This window comes from Nanorana parkeri, unplaced genomic scaffold, assembly GCF_000935625.1.
Source record: "Nanorana parkeri isolate BGI_ZX_2015 unplaced genomic scaffold, ASM93562v1 scaffold242, whole genome shotgun sequence".
Classification (NCBI taxonomy): domain Eukaryota; kingdom Metazoa; phylum Chordata; class Amphibia; order Anura; family Dicroglossidae; genus Nanorana; species Nanorana parkeri.
Window position 1 is genome coordinate 315,938 of NW_017306510.1, and position 15,406 is coordinate 331,343.

The window sequence follows — 15,406 nt, forward strand, 5'->3', positions numbered from 1 at the left end:
CATCAGGATAGTGTACTCTACAAGGTGCCACTCACTGCCTCTTCATTGCCATCTTTTATCCGTCCTCTGATGCCTGCACACTGGGCTCATCAGGATATGGTCATGCAACTTGCTGGGTGCTGCCTGTTCAGACACACTCCCAGCATCCTTCCCTTAGGGGTCCATGTCCCCCATTGATTGACATTGATTCAGGGGTAAAGAAGCCATCACTGTTCATCTTCCAGCAGCCATGGAGTTCTGGACAAACTCTTGCAACTTGGCCAATGAAAATGAATGCAACGGGAACCTCATTTTTGAAATGGACTCCATGGCAGATGACCTGGAAGAAGGTAAACATTTCGTATTTTTCTTTTTAGAGTTCGTTATGAATTAAAAACATCCATCTGACCAGTGGTGGCATTGCAGTAGACTGGTCACTGATTTTCAGTGCGGACGACAGTCAAAACAAGTCTTTCCTGCTACCGAAAATCCAAAATATCAGTTGTCAATGATTTCCGGCAATTCGGAGACTTTCCATCAACGACTGTCCTGCAGAAACTGAAAACTGTTTACCAAATGCTGGCCACACAAGATTTAATCAACTGTTTCAGTTATCGAATCTTGTTTTTCAGAAACTTAAATTATAATAAAAAAATATTTTTAGTTAATTATTAAACTAAAGTCAGCCTTATTCATTTTTTTCTCTGTTTTGTCACAAAGTAGTTTAAAACAGTCAAATCTGTGATCAATTGCTTATCGTTGGGTATATAGTGAGCTATTATTATTATTATTCAGGATTTATACAGCGCCAACAGTTTGCGCAGCGCTTTACAATATAAAGAAGACATTACAATCACAATACAATTTAAGACAAGATGGCAAGGAGGGCCCTGCCCGTGAGGGCTTACAATCTATAGGGAGGGGGAAGTGATACATGAGGAGGTAGCTGTGTCATGATGAATTGTTGAGAATGTGATGGTTGAGCGGTTAGGTTGAGGTGGGATAGAAGAGATGAGTCTCAAGGGGTCGCCTGAAGGCAGTCAGAGTGGGAGATAGAGACAGACAGGTTGGGGTAAAGAGTTCCAGAGGATTGGAGAGACTCTAGTGAAGTCCTAGAGGCGAGTATGGGAGGAGTTGATGAGGGAGCTGGAAAGCAGAAGGTCTTTAAGCTAAAAGAACATTTGGTAACATGCTGGGCAATCTTGTAGAGGAGTTTAGATCTGGTCATATACAGTAATACTTCATTTGGGTTAGGTATTCCAACCATTTTAGAAATATTAATATATTTTAGGATGGCCATACCTCTTTAACAAGGAGGAACCCTTGAAATAGCTTTTAAGCCTCAAGGAACCCCTGTTAAAAAATTACTTTGAGTCATAAAGAAATTCTGGAGGACATGATATTGATGGTAACAACAATGGCCAGAACATAACTACACTAAGTGTAGGGTTCCTTCACATTGGTGGCCATTGAAGTGCCCCCTTTCATTAGTGGTTAGTAGAGAAGGGTCCCCATATATTGGTGCTCATTGGGCCCCTTGACACTGGTGCTCAATGGGAAGAATTCTCGTTACAGATAGCTAAGAAGATCATTCATGTCAATGGTTACTTATGTGGGAGGCAGAAATTGCTCATTGCTCAAGGAATCCCTAGCAGCTTCTGGAGGAACCCTAGAGCCTTGCTTAAGAAAGGCTGTAGGGAATGTAGAAAACCTAGTACAGGGTGTGGGGTTGCTGGCATAGGTTGCCCAGCAAGCTGGGAAATACCCACAGCTGACTGTTTGCTTTTCCATTCCTCACTTCAACTTCTTGTTAAACCAGTTAAAGAAAAAGAGTTTTGGGTGGTTGCTTCAGGTTTTACGAGTTCTGCGGCCAAGCTTAATCTAAAACAGTTTCATCCAACCATTGTGCTATTTTCACATATTACTTAGTGCTAAAAAGTGGCCCTCTGTCCCATCTCAGAAAGTTGAGGTTTAGGTTGTTGTTGTTGAAGACTGTTATCTGGGATGTCATTACTTGCAGAGGAACAGCTGTTCAATGCCTTCCATGTTGGCTGGTGGTCTATATACACCACTGATAGCACTATCTCCAGGACTTTCTGTATGGGTGGTCTGGGATGAACAAGTGATGTATATATTTATAAACACACACAATGATGTGTTTGTATACATAGAGGTTATGTAAATATGTGTCTGTGTAGCTTTCTACCCAAACTCATGAATAACACTGAGGCTACTGTGACTAAACAATTGCAGTTAAGGCACTAAGTGAATCTATTCTTTATTTTACCTTAATCATCATTATGCATCATTATGGGGTATAGAACAGTGGAGCTGTTCTATACCATAGCTAATTTGAAGCTGAACTCTACTGTGCGGGAGCTTCCTGTTATAAAGACCAGTCACTGCTGTTCTCTCCTCTTAGTCAGGGTGACTGGTCTTGACTCCTCCCCCTCCTGTTGTTTTCTGCAGGCAGCCTGTTATAAAGACCGATCACTGCTGTTCTCTCCTCTTGTTCAGGGTGACTGGTCTTGACTCCGCCCCCTCCCATTGTTTTCTGCAGGCAGCCTGTTATAAAGACCGGTCACAGCTGTTCTCTCCTCTTGTTCAGGGTGACTGGTCTTGACTCCACCCCCTCCCGCTGTTTTCTGCAGGCAGCCTGTTATAAAGACCAGTCACTGCTGTTCTCTGCTCTTGTTCAGGGTGACTGGTCTTGACTCCCCCCCTACCATTGTTTTCTGCAGGCAGCTTGTTATAAAGACCAGTCATTACTGTTCTCTGCTCTTGTTCAGGGTGACTGGTCTTGACTCCGCCCACTCCCGTTGTTTTCTGCAGGCAGCCTGTTATAAAGACCAGTCACTGCTGGCTGTTCTCTGCTCTTGTTCAGGGTGACTGGTCTTGACTGGTCCCCTTCCTGTTTTTTTCTGCAGGCAGTCTGTTGTAAGTGGGGCCTGCTGGGCTCCTCCCACAGCTCTGCTCTCTTCACATGCTTTTTTTTTTTCAAGGTAATATATGTTTGCAAAGGCATTTGCTGCACACAAAGTGGATTTATATCCTTTGGGGCTACTGAGAAATATATTTAAATGAAAGTTCTTCTTTAAAGTAAACATTTCCTTAGATAAATATGAAGGCTGCCATTGCTGAACTCCCTGTGAAAATGCAAATTTGTTGTCTGTTATAATGAACGTCTGGCTTCAGCACTAACCCAGAATTAGTATGGAGATTAATAGTCCTGACTCTCCTCATGTGAATACGTGTTCTGGGTCAGTAAACACTGAAGCCTGTGGATCTGCATGACAGCCAGACATCCACCATGGCCAACAGTGGCAGCCTCTGTTTCTTTCCTGGTCTCTTTAACCATCTGCAACTGAATGTAGAAATATGGGACCAACATGACTACAGCTTTCAAAGTCCTCTATTGAGGGATAAATATGGGAACGTTGCCATTATGTGTATGCAATGGTGATTTCAATCAATAGCCTGCCCTGCAGTGACTAACATATAATCAAAGGTATTTCCTTTTTGTATGCTGGAGTCACATACCCAGACAAAGCAATTGTACACCTGAATGGACATAATGCTGGAAGATTACAATGTCCACTTTCCTTATTGCTGAGCAGTGTTGGTTGTTAAGACCGGTCTTCAATGGCTCCAGGGGAGATCTGAGCTGAGAATTTGCAGATTTGCACCTCTCGTTCCAGGTACACATGTGCAGACACGCTCTAGTGTCTAGTGTAGTATGTATACCACACATACATGCGTTGTCTGTTAGATAAAGATCATCTAACATCTGCAATGGTCCTTTAGTTCCATAATACAAAGGGAATTTCATGCCGTATGCTTTAGAGTTAAAACTTTGGTATTCTGAAGTCATTGTTTAATTTGTATTATTACTCACTTTCTTTTGAAGTATGGATTTTAATCTAGCAAGGGTTAAATAGTAATTGACCCCCACTCTTCTCAGCGTGAGTAACCTTTCCACGGTCTGGAATGAGCAGCCAGTCCACTGTTTACTATCCGAAAAACTCCAATTATTTCCAATTACCGTCTTCATTAACTGACGCGATTCAGTCACCCTTTGTGGAGGTTGCCTCTTAATGGGACTGGAAGCACAAACTTCTGATAAAATATATTCTGGACAAATGTCAGCCTTAAACAGCAATCCGTTTTATATGTATTAAAAAAAAAGGTTTTCATATTTTTGCTGCTTTAGTTATGCAAATATTTGTATTTCCACATATACAAAATGGTTCCAGCGTTACTCTTTACTTTTCGTTAGCTGCAATGGGGCCCATATAAATGAGCTTCTCTCACCCATTACATATTGGGGCTCCTGTAGATTAGACCTTCTCACCCATTACATATTGGGGCTCCTGTAGATTAGACCTTCTCACCCATTACATATTAGGGGTCCTAGGCATGAATGAGCCCTAACAATTGTGTTTTTGTATCTTCCAGTGCTGTGTTCCGAGCGAGTTGGCAGAATCACCAAGACCTATCGGGACATAGATGCTGTGACCACTCTGCTAGAAGAGGTAAGTAACCCCTATTAGTTAAATCAGTACTTTGTTACCCAATGTACTATGCATGTTGCTTTTATAAGGAAGCATAAAGTGTATGTCAGAGCAAAATAAAATAAAAAAAAATGTTCAGTCCTTCTCTGCAATACAAGCACATTTTCCCATGATTTATCCATTTCAAAATGCTGCAGGTACAGAAACATACCCGTTGATATGCCAGAAATCCAGTGTGCCCCTAGCTGTACCGTTTGGGTAATTTGCTTTTTCTGCACTGAAACCTGCCTGCTGGACTACAGAACTCTGCCTATCCCCCGTCCCTCTTCCCATACATACATTGATTTATTTCTCAGCAAAACAATTGTGCTGTCTCCCCAAGAGCCTGATCGCACACTGTTTTAGGGAAAAGGACTCTTAGAAGATATAGTTCTTAGGTCATGCCTACAGCAGTTGCCCTTGAAAGAGTTTTAGGAGCCCGGTGATGACATCACAGGAAGTAATAAAAGCTATTTCTTTCTATAGAAACAAGGTAAAAGGCAAAGATAATGCCGAGCCATTCTCTAGAGGGGGAGAGGGTCGTTTGGCGCTAGGTTTGGGTAATATCATGAATTCAGCTGCTAGACTCATCCACCTGACCAACCGCTCAGTGTCTGCAACCATCTCTGCCAATCCCTGCACTGGCTTCCAATAGCCCAAAGGATAAAGTTCAAAAAATTAACAACCACTTACAAAGCCATCCACAACTCTGCCCCCACATATATCTCAAACCTTGTCTTAAAGTATCACCCTAAGCGTCTGCTCCGGTCATCCCAAGACCTCCTGCTTTCCAGCTCCCTCATCAACTCCTCCCATGCTCGCCTCCAGGACTTCACTAGAGCCTCTCCCATCCTATGGAACTCTCTAGCCCAACCTGTCTATCTCCCACTCTGACTGCCTTTAGGTGATCCCTTAAGACTCACCTCTTCAAGGAAGCCTATCCCACCTCAACCTAACCACTGAAATATCACTTTCTCAAACAATTCATCCCCACACAGCTACCTCCTCATGTATCACTTCCCCCTGCCTTTTAGAATGTAAGCCCTCACGGGCAGGGCCCTCCTTACCATCTTGTCTTGAATTGTATTGTTATTGTAATGTCTTCCTTATATTGTAAAGCGCTGTGCAAACTGTCGGCGCTATATAAATCCTGATTAATAATAATATCTTGACATACAGTTTCAAACTATACTGTGCTTTGTCCGTTCTGGTTTGTACAGGTTTGTACAAGACCCTCCCCCTCATCCCCAAAAGTATAGGAGGCAGGGGAGGTAAGTCATCAATTCCATAAAACAAGTGCTGCCACTGTAATAATACCTTTCTGGCACATGCTGTAAAGTGATGTAGCTCAGAAAAGGGACCCTGATCATACGGAGGGCTGCAGCCCCTTAATCAACGCTGTTTTATACCTTTTTGGGATGTAGACTGATGCCAGTCCTAGAATAACCAAAAACCAAGTGCAAACTCAAACCACCACTTATCACTGGCACCAAAGAGGAACACAAGGAGAATTTCTCATAGCCAGGGATCACTGCACAGTATAACTTTTATTGATTAGAAACCGCACATACCGAGCCAAGAGCAGACTTTGCTTATGTTGCTTAGCTATCTATCTATCTATCTATCTATCTATCTATCTATCTATCTATCTATCTATCTATCTATCTATCTATCTATCTGTGTTTTGTGCTGACTAAGACATAGCTATTTGAGGGTATTTTTATGGGGTTTGTGTACTTACTTGGTATATTATTGCCATCCTCAGAAAGAGAGAGACCTCGAGCTGGCCGCTCGTATTGGCCAGTCTCTTTTGAAGCAGAATCGAGAACTGACAGTACGGAATGAGTATTTGGAGGAGCAGCTTGAGGCCACTAAAGAGGAGGTGATTATGGGCTGTATGCTGGCGTTTAAAGCTAATATGAGAAACCTTCTTATCAATCACGATGTATAACATTTTTTTTTATTAAACTGGATTCTTAGGTGCATCAGCTTCGTCATGAAGTCTCCATGCGGGATGACCTTCTCCATCTGTACACCAGCAACTTGGAAAGCGAGTCCACATCTGCCACTGCTACACCGTTAGTATATATTTTCTGTACAGGGTTATATCACATCCATTGTGTTGTAGTCTAGGATTTTAGATCATTCACACAGTTGACCTGACATCCTGATTATCCAGGACATGGCTGTTAAACTTTTATAAGGACCACTGCACAGTCCCTGAGAGATGAGAGTGATTGGCCCTTAAACCACTACCGTGCATAGTGTACATAGGTGGATCTTCTGCCTGTTTGTGCTCCCTCTACTGAGCTGAGCAGAGAGTGCACTAAGGCAACATGTCTTACATTGATCTTTCAGGCTTCAGCAAGGTTAGAATCTAATCAGCTTCACTCTCTTTGAGCTAAACAATCAGTAAATGGTATGAGGCCTTTTCTCAGCGGTGGCGGCCAGTTTTTATAGCGAACGCCTAGGTTTTATGCTCCCCTCCTAGGCAGGTGGGGGCTAGAGAAGATGCAAGATGTATACAATTTTCTAAGAATTTGTTGTTTTTACTTTGTCTAAAATGTCCTATTAGTTAGGCAATTGCTATGTGAAATCTACTGAGGGAACTGTAGTAAATGATTAACTGATATATTTTATCTTGCCCTGCTAGACTGCGTAGAAACCAATCTTCATTCCGTCTTGAGCACAATGTCCAGCTGGATTCTCTCCAACAGAAGCTCAAGAGTCTAGAGGAAGAGAACCAGAAGATGCGTAATGAGGTGAGTTCAGTGTAAACCAAAAGTTTCATGAATAAAAAATGGTCTAAGCTGCAAGCCAATGACAACGTTCTACTTTTTTTTGACAGGCCAGCCTCATCCTTGAAACAACGAATGACTATGAAGACCAGGAGAGTTCATTAATGCTGGACTGCGTAGAACAATTCTGTGAGTTGTTAATAGGGAAATCAGCTGATCTTTGGAGACAGGCATAGTAATTTGTTGTTGGCGTCCAACCTGATTTAAAGTGAAACTGCAGTTTGGAGCTTAAACAGGTCTGAGGATTCTCTCTCCCTGTTCAAAGTGACAGCGCTAAGTGCCTTACCGGTGATTCACCAAGCACCAATAGTAATATAAGAAAGAAATGGGAGTGAATACCTGGAAGTACTGGGTATTTTCTTCTGTTCCGGTGGCATAAGGGAATGAAGGAAAGATGATTATTTGAAGCTGGATGGGTGTCAGTTAAGCAATCCTGTTGGTTAATCCTAAATGAGAAAAGGACAGGTTCAGTAGAAGCCATGTTATGCCTGTACTCTCCCCTCTGATACATGATGGTCTGGAAATAATGTTCCTACAGGGCCACAGAACCTTTGGCTTTTATATGATATGACAAGCTGAGGAGAAGTGCCCACACTCCTGTATATTCTAATTTTCTACATGTTTATGAATGTTATCGCCCTACAGATCCCATCAAAATGATGTCTTTTTTTCACTGTAATTTATGTAATTTATGGTATGTGGGGAAGTTAGACCCACACATCACTTAGGGACGATTTTCTTTAATATTGTCTATTAATGTAATTTTTTAGCGGAGGCCAGCAGGCAGATGGCACTGTTGGCAGAGGAATTGGCACGCAGGGGTGAAGATGCAGCCCGGCAGCAAGAAGAGATCAGCCAGCTTCTAGCCCAGATCGTTCACCTGCAGCAGAAGTGTCGCAATGTAAGTGTCTACTCTCATTTTCAAATTATTGCCATAGCTGTATAGACTTTTTAGGCAGAAAAGTCGCCAACTATGATAGTCGCCGCTCTGAGAGTTTATTACTTTTTTTTTAGACCTCCTCAGAGAATGAAGAACTTCACCAACATCTATCTATTGTGAGGGACAGGGAAAGCTTGCTAAAAACTGAGGTAGGTTGAAAACCTGGCACATGTGGATCACTTAAAAAGGCTTAACACTTTAGAAGTTTATTAAATACTGTCCCTGAGACTCCCATTGTATAATATGTATCTAGGACTGTAATCTAAATCTTTGGTGCCCAACATGTGGCCTTTTGGTAGCTATTGCCTGCTCCTCGGGCCCCAACAGTTAGTAGTCATATTAGGTGCATTGATTTGTATAGGGTTGTAATAACAGTGATCTCTAGCAGTGTTTTATAACAAGTACCCAGTCTCTGAATATCTCATGTAGCATGCCTATAGTCTCTGACCATCTATTCTACTATGTCTGCAGCACCAAAGCATTTTCTGTAGAGTAAACTTCACTGAATATAATGCAAGGTCCACTGCGGATGTCAGCAGCCGCAGTTGAATCATCCTGTATTTAGAAAGTTGACCACCACTGGTCTAAATTAAGTTATTCTTTAGTAGTCGAAGGTTGATGTCGAACCTTTGATGGACTTCATTTGCAGTAAAAAACAGAAAGTATGTGAAGTATGTGAAGTAAGAGTTAACTCATAAGACCAATCTATGCTTCTCTAGGGAGCTATCGGCTATAGATGGATGAAGGCTCACCAGCAGTACCAAGACGTGAAACATCTGCCCATGCTCCCTTAAATTGTCAGGATACGTCGTGTTTAAAAGCATTGTTTGCAATAGGATTCCCTCTTAAACTTTGTAAATACTTATTACTGTACCTGTTTTAAGCCATATATAGGCCAATAATCATTTCAAGGAGTGTTCATATTGTTTGCTTTGCCTCACAATCGCCTTAAAACTACTAGGTTGTGTATAAACACATTAAGACACTTTATTTGAATGCTGGTCCTGTGAATAATTAAAGAACTGGGTGCTCAGCTCACTTTTGTGGTCCTCTTCAGTTTCAAGACCTTCAGGAAAAGCGCAGGGAATGTCAGGAGATGCTGAACGAGGCACAGGAGGAGCTGAAGAACCAAAGGAACCGAAGCCTCCCCAACAGCACCATCAGCAGATACAGCACACTGAACATTTTCCCTTTGGTAAGTAGCAGACATTGAGCAAGACCGCCTCAGGGGGATTATGGACAATGCGCCATGTTCCTGCGGAGTGGTAGCATTGTAGCTTTATTGTGCCTTTTCTTTCTGCAGGATTCTTTAGCAGCAGAGATTGAAGGAACAATGAGAAAAGGGATTGATTCCTCTTCAGAATTAAAGTAAGTTACAGGATATTAAGCAACACCTTTAATTTGCATGACTGAATAATCTAGAACATTTTGTTCCATCTAATGTATCACTATATGCCAATATTTGGGCATAAGCATCTCCTCTTTGTTGAGCCCCCTCCCTTTCTACTTTCACTTATTATGGATAGTCCTCCTAAAATAGGTATACTTGTGAGTTGTGGTGTCTGCAAGCACACAAATACATTAACCTTATCCATCTTGTAGAAGGTCAGAATTCAGCTGGTAAAAAAACAGAGGGAATGAATGTAAAAACATTTTTAGGTTGGCTCAAAAAATATTTGTTTCGATGCTGTGTTTATAACATTTTTACTTCTATTGTAAAGCTGTGCAAGTCTGACATGTTCAGTTATGTCATTGCTTCACCCTACACAGGAGCTACAAGCGTGTCTTTGAGACCGTGAAAGCAGCCAACCTAGTGGTAAGGTCTCGTGGTCCTTCACAGTGGCCGTCCGCTGCTCCAAGTCGTGTGGGCACTCCTCCAATGAGCTTCTACGAGTCTGAGGGTTCCAGCTTAATGCAATTGGAGGAAGAGACTTTACTGCCAGAAGGAGAGAAGGAATCTTCTGTGTAAGTTCCAGGTCTATAGACATCTATGCAAGCCCAGATGTTCATTCGATGTTTTGTAGCTCAGTTAGAACATTGTATGCCATGGAATTGTTTTCATCTTCGCAATCTATGGTCCTTTCTAAAATGTTTCTTTGCCATGTGCAGTGCTGGGGAGAAGAAGTTGGGAACACCCGGTACACCTGGAGGACATGACCTGGCCGCTGCACTTCAGAGACTTCGGGCTCAACAAGAATCCGACTCTCCAGATTTATTTGAAGAGAGGGAGCACAAGTTGCAACGACATGGAGAAGGCTCCAGTGGATTCCTTACACCCAATGACAGCCTCCTGTCCACTGGTACCAATTATTCTGGCATTTCTGAAGCCAGTGGCAGCTCTGGTCTGTCTTTGGGATCAAGATGCTACCTACCTGAGAAGCTGCAGATTGTCAAACCACTGGAAGGTAAGCCCATGGCTTGGTCCCTACAGAAGAGACAGATGGATACTTATATTTCTGCATCCTACTTGACTCAAATTGTGGGCTTTCTCCAAACATAATCATATGTATTATTATAAACCCTTTGGTGGCGAATATCTAAATACAGTTGCTTATCCACACCATGATTTAATTCGTTTTTTCATTTATCTTGTTTGCATGAGGACACATTTGACATTCTAGCAAATAAAACAGTTAGTAATACTCCAATTAATAAAAAAAATACAATCCCTGTAGGTGAACTAGGTTTTAGCAAGCCATATTGCAGGGGCTTACTTTTTATGTTCACATTTGCCTTTCTATATTCTTATCAAACTGCTAATTGGTAGAATCTGCCTCCATTACCACCACCCAAGCTATCTTAGTGTTGTCATAAGAAAAAACATCATCTGGATTATTGAAGCCATTAGGTGTGTTAAAAAGTATTTCTGCCATATCGTCTACTGCAGGAGATGCCTGTAATTTGCCTTTATACTGTAAGATGTTTCTTGAAACATAAGGAACTCCTCACTTGCCAGCTATCTCCATTGTACAGTTGGCAAGCCTTTCTTCCTTTCTATTTTTGTCAGGTTTTCTTAGCTGTCTGTTATTTACAACAGCTAGTCCCACAGGAGAAATGGAGAACACTCTCTTGTAGGGATGCACGAGTACCGTTTCTTGGTTGCCCGGGAAGCCGGATCCGTGCTGTTTGGCTGGCTCAATGCTGATTGGCCAGGAAGCCGGCATCCCATCCAATCAGCTCGTAGCTGGCTTCTCAGCCAATCAGGAGGCAGGTCATTACCATGGTCCAGCTTCCCGATTGGCCAGGAAGCCGACTTCATGTTCCCTCACGGCGCTGCCGGTCAGAGGAAATCTCCCTCTGACCGAAAGTTTCGTTTTCGGTGGTAAGTATTAGAGCATTTGTGGCGAGTACGAGTATTCACCCAAATACTCGGGATCGGTGCATCCATGCTTTCTTGCCATCTACAGGATAGAAATGTTTGTTGAGGGACAACTTATACTCTTCTTCAAGAGTGTCTAGAAGAAACAGACATCTGTAGCTAGGTGGAAGGACTCCTCCCCTCTATCAGGTTGTATTACAGATAAGGCCACATAATAACAAGTATACACTGAGTGGCCAGATTATTATGACCAACTGACGTCTGTAGGCAAATTAGCTATAATTAGCTATAATTTCGCGCTGAAGTTGCTAGAGGGCCAGAGCATTATAAATAGGGAAGCAGGTTGTTTACCACGGCAGTAGAAGTGATTTTTTTTCTGAAGATACGTGTAAACAACGCGATTTAACAGCCTTTGAACGTGGGATGATTGTTTGAGCGAGCCATGGAGCGAGTATCAGCAAAACAGCAGAATTCATTAAATGTTCAAGAGCAGCTGTTGTTAAAGTGTTTAAAGACTGGACAGTCAGCCGAAAATCTGGGTCTGTACGTGCAAATTGTGGCCGTCAGCGACTGGTCAATGTTAGGGCAGAACGGAGAGTGGCAAGACTGGTACAAGACAACAGAAGGGCAACAGTGCAGTGTCAGATTCCTCGCATCACCTTTCTACATCTCGTGGAGTCACGAGGCGGCCCAACGAAGTCATCTCGTGGAGTCATCTCGTGGCCCAACGAAGTACTGATGGGGGTGGTCATAATAATCTGGCCACTCAGTGTATGTTTTACAGAAGTGTTCACCCAATTACATAATTGTCTGGTCCATAGGCATTCCACTCTATCTTATGTATGTCCATGGTAATCTTCTAATCTCCTTTTTCCAGGTTCAGCGACCCTCCTGCACTGGCAGCAGCTTGCAAAGCCAAATTTAGGTGGCATTTTGGATCCCAGGCCGGGTGTTCTCACCAAAGACTTTCAGAAACTGGACCATGATGTAGAGGATGTCTACAACCTCAATGACTTTGAGGAAGATGACCTGGAACCAATGTATTTCCAAGCCAGGGTGACCTCCACTCCTACCAAAAACAGGGAAAAGAACAGCAGTGAGTAGCTGATAAGACTTCCTTGTACAATGTCTCCTGACCGATGGCCATATGCTGCCATTACTTATATTTAAGCATATTTTTTTTAAAGTAATTTTCTTGTCTGACTTTTAGTCTGTTATTGTGGGTATTGCTACACAATATCTAGTCATCTCTTTCATCTATAGATGGTCACAATCCTCTTGTGTCTTCTCAAGCACCTTTTTTCTGTCTAACTTCTGTGACACATGTCTGTCATGTTCCTTGTCCATAATAAGTAGATTCCTTGTGTGTTTCAGTGTTCAGTTCCGCTAACAACCTCCCCCAGACACCATCTACGTTCACCATAACCACATGTCGTACCCCGCACGTTCTGCAGGACATTACAATGGTCACATCCAGGTGGGTTTTCTCCCTCATGTCATACTGTGTATTCATGTCATTGTCTTATGGTTGGATAAGGAGGTTTGCCAGGTTTTACCAACTTGCTTGCAGTAATACATGATCCCTAAACATCCTTGTCATTGACTGCAGGTAAAATGTGCAGTCCATAAACATTGTGTGACATGCCTCCAAGCTTATGTGCACCATGGACTTATACAGAAGCACACTGTCCCTTAATGTGAGGGTGCAGGGTGAAGAGGTTCCATTTACTCCTTTGTCTCAATTAAATATTCTTTAATATGTTAATATTGGTAATTTAGCTGAAAATTCCTTTGAAGAATAAGTGTTTTTTAACACACCTTGGCTCCATAGATCCAGGCAGATCGAGCAATTTGGAAATGTTTTTTGCTTTGCCCTGCTGCCCTTCCTTTTTTCTTCCATCTGCATTGCTGTGATCCTCCAGTGCTTTGCCAGTTTACATTTTCTGTCAAATGGCCAGTGAATTCATCTGCAATTGCCAGTGAAGTCATTTGCAGGTCTTCATAGACATTTGTAGTTAAATCAGGGAAGGCAGTCTAACAGTCTTCTAGATCCATGGCTTCCCGATCTCCTGCTGAGATGAGTAAGGAGCCACCACAGCATGAGCACTTCCATTGATGCATTTGTATAAAAATAGAACAATCCCCTTCAGGATTTCCTTCTGTAAATAAAAGTTCTAGCTTTATAGGATATTTCTTGACTACAAAATCTATGATTTTAGCAACTGTAGCTAGATCAGCCATAGTTAATTGTTATCACAAAGCCTCACTTGTTCTTTAAACATATATTTCCTGGTGCATCGATTGGCAGCACACCAACCTGTGGTGTGCTGCCAAGATGCCCCAGGAAAATTGTATACTTACTTTCCGTAATTTTCCTTTCCTGGTGCATCGATTGGCAGCACACCATAGGTTAGTGTGCTGCCAAGATGCCCCAGGAAATATATATATATAGATATATATAGATATACAGCCATGGCCAAAAATATTGGCACCTCTGCATTTCTGTCAGATAATGCACAACTTCGCGCAGAAAATTGTTGCAATTGCAAATGTTTAGGCATTCTCATGTTTTATTTTGTTTGTTTGTATTGGTATGACACAAAAAAGTTGAGGAAAAAAAAAAAAGCCAAACTTGACACATTCCACGTAAAACTCCAAAAATGGACTGCACAAAATGATTGGCCTAAGTTGGGACAACGTCAGAGGTCATGGGGCTTACAGCAGGGCAATGACCCAAAGCACATGTCAAAAAGCACCCAGATATGGTTTCAGACAAAGCACTGAAGAGTACTGGACTGGTCAGCAATGAGTCCAGATCTGAATCCCATAGAGCACCTGTGGAGAGATCTCAAAACTGCAGTTGGGTAAAGGAACCTTTCCAATCTGAGAGACGTGGAGCAGTTGGCGAAAGAAGAGTGACCCAAAATTCCTGTAGAGAGGTGTAAGAAACTCATTGATGGCGACAGGAAGCCATTGATTTCAGTTATTTTTTCCAAGGGCTGTGTTACCAAATATTAATTGAGGGTGCCAATAATTTTGTCCAGTCCTTTTTTGGTGGCTGCATTAGATTTTTTTTTTTTAGGCTAAGAACATTTTCAAGAAATACCTGTTGATCTTGCCAGAAATGCTTTGTCTTTGTCCCTTTCTGTGAGATGAACTGGAAGCAAAAACAGTCTTATCTTTGTACTGTGAACTACTAATCTCCCCACCCCTTGTGGAATGGAAATGGACAAAGGCAGATATGTTTAGAGTCCTGGAATGAGCATAGCTGCCCAGGACAGGAAGTGTGTTACTGGCAGGATCACCAGGAGAAAATAAAGTATTAAAAAAACAAGAAAACAAATGCGGCCAACACATTTAAGGATTGCTAAGCTGCAATATATAACATTTTTGCTTTTGGGTTTAGATATGCTTTAATTGCTTTTCTTGCAGCGCATGGGTTGCGCTTTTTCACCTCTCCACTCCGACACATGCACTTTGCTTCCTGTGCCCCACTCATGTTTCCATTTTCCATCCTCACGGTTCTAGGCACTTCAAGTCCTGGTGGAAGCGCCTTTTCCAGTGTTTGACTTTCTGAGAGGCGTCTGAGCGCAGGGTCAGACTCCACAACAAGGCCACAGGTAGCCAGCAGTGACCTTCACATTTCTTATAGGACACTCAGTGACCAGGACTGGAACAGTATCCATCAGTCACTGGATTCTACATTTTATTAAAGGGAGGACTATACTGCCACCTAGTGTACAATATGTATGCTACCACTCCTGTTCAGCTGGTAGCTGTCTAGGTGGCTTGTCTGCCCAACATATATATATATATATAT

At 42.3% G+C, this 15,406-nt stretch overlaps 1 protein-coding gene across 2 annotated transcripts in view; it reads left to right on the plus strand.

Moving 5' to 3' along the window:
* Window positions 1-15,406, plus strand: part of LOC108787133 (trafficking kinesin-binding protein 1-like) — a 52,416-nt gene that overhangs the window by 32,133 nt on the left and 4,877 nt on the right. Inside the window, exons 1-14 of one of the 2 annotated variants that reach the window (XM_018556602.1) lie at window positions 61-329; window positions 4,435-4,511; window positions 6,295-6,411; window positions 6,510-6,607; window positions 7,183-7,291; window positions 7,378-7,456; window positions 8,098-8,228; window positions 8,342-8,416; window positions 9,325-9,462; window positions 9,571-9,635; window positions 10,038-10,232; window positions 10,377-10,672; window positions 12,464-12,682; window positions 12,961-13,063. In XM_018556602.1, the coding sequence (XP_018412104.1) occupies window positions 230-329; window positions 4,435-4,511; window positions 6,295-6,411; window positions 6,510-6,607; window positions 7,183-7,291; window positions 7,378-7,456; window positions 8,098-8,228; window positions 8,342-8,416; window positions 9,325-9,462; window positions 9,571-9,635; window positions 10,038-10,232; window positions 10,377-10,672; window positions 12,464-12,682; window positions 12,961-13,063 (1,802 nt within the window). In that variant the 5' untranslated portion in view covers window positions 61-229. Of the gene's footprint in view, window positions 1-60; window positions 330-4,434; window positions 4,512-6,294; window positions 6,412-6,509; window positions 6,608-7,182; window positions 7,292-7,377; window positions 7,457-8,097; window positions 8,229-8,341; window positions 8,417-9,324; window positions 9,463-9,570; window positions 9,636-10,037; window positions 10,233-10,376; window positions 10,673-12,463; window positions 12,683-12,942; window positions 13,064-15,406 lie in introns of those variants that run through there. The other variant, XM_018556601.1, reaches the window with a different exon arrangement.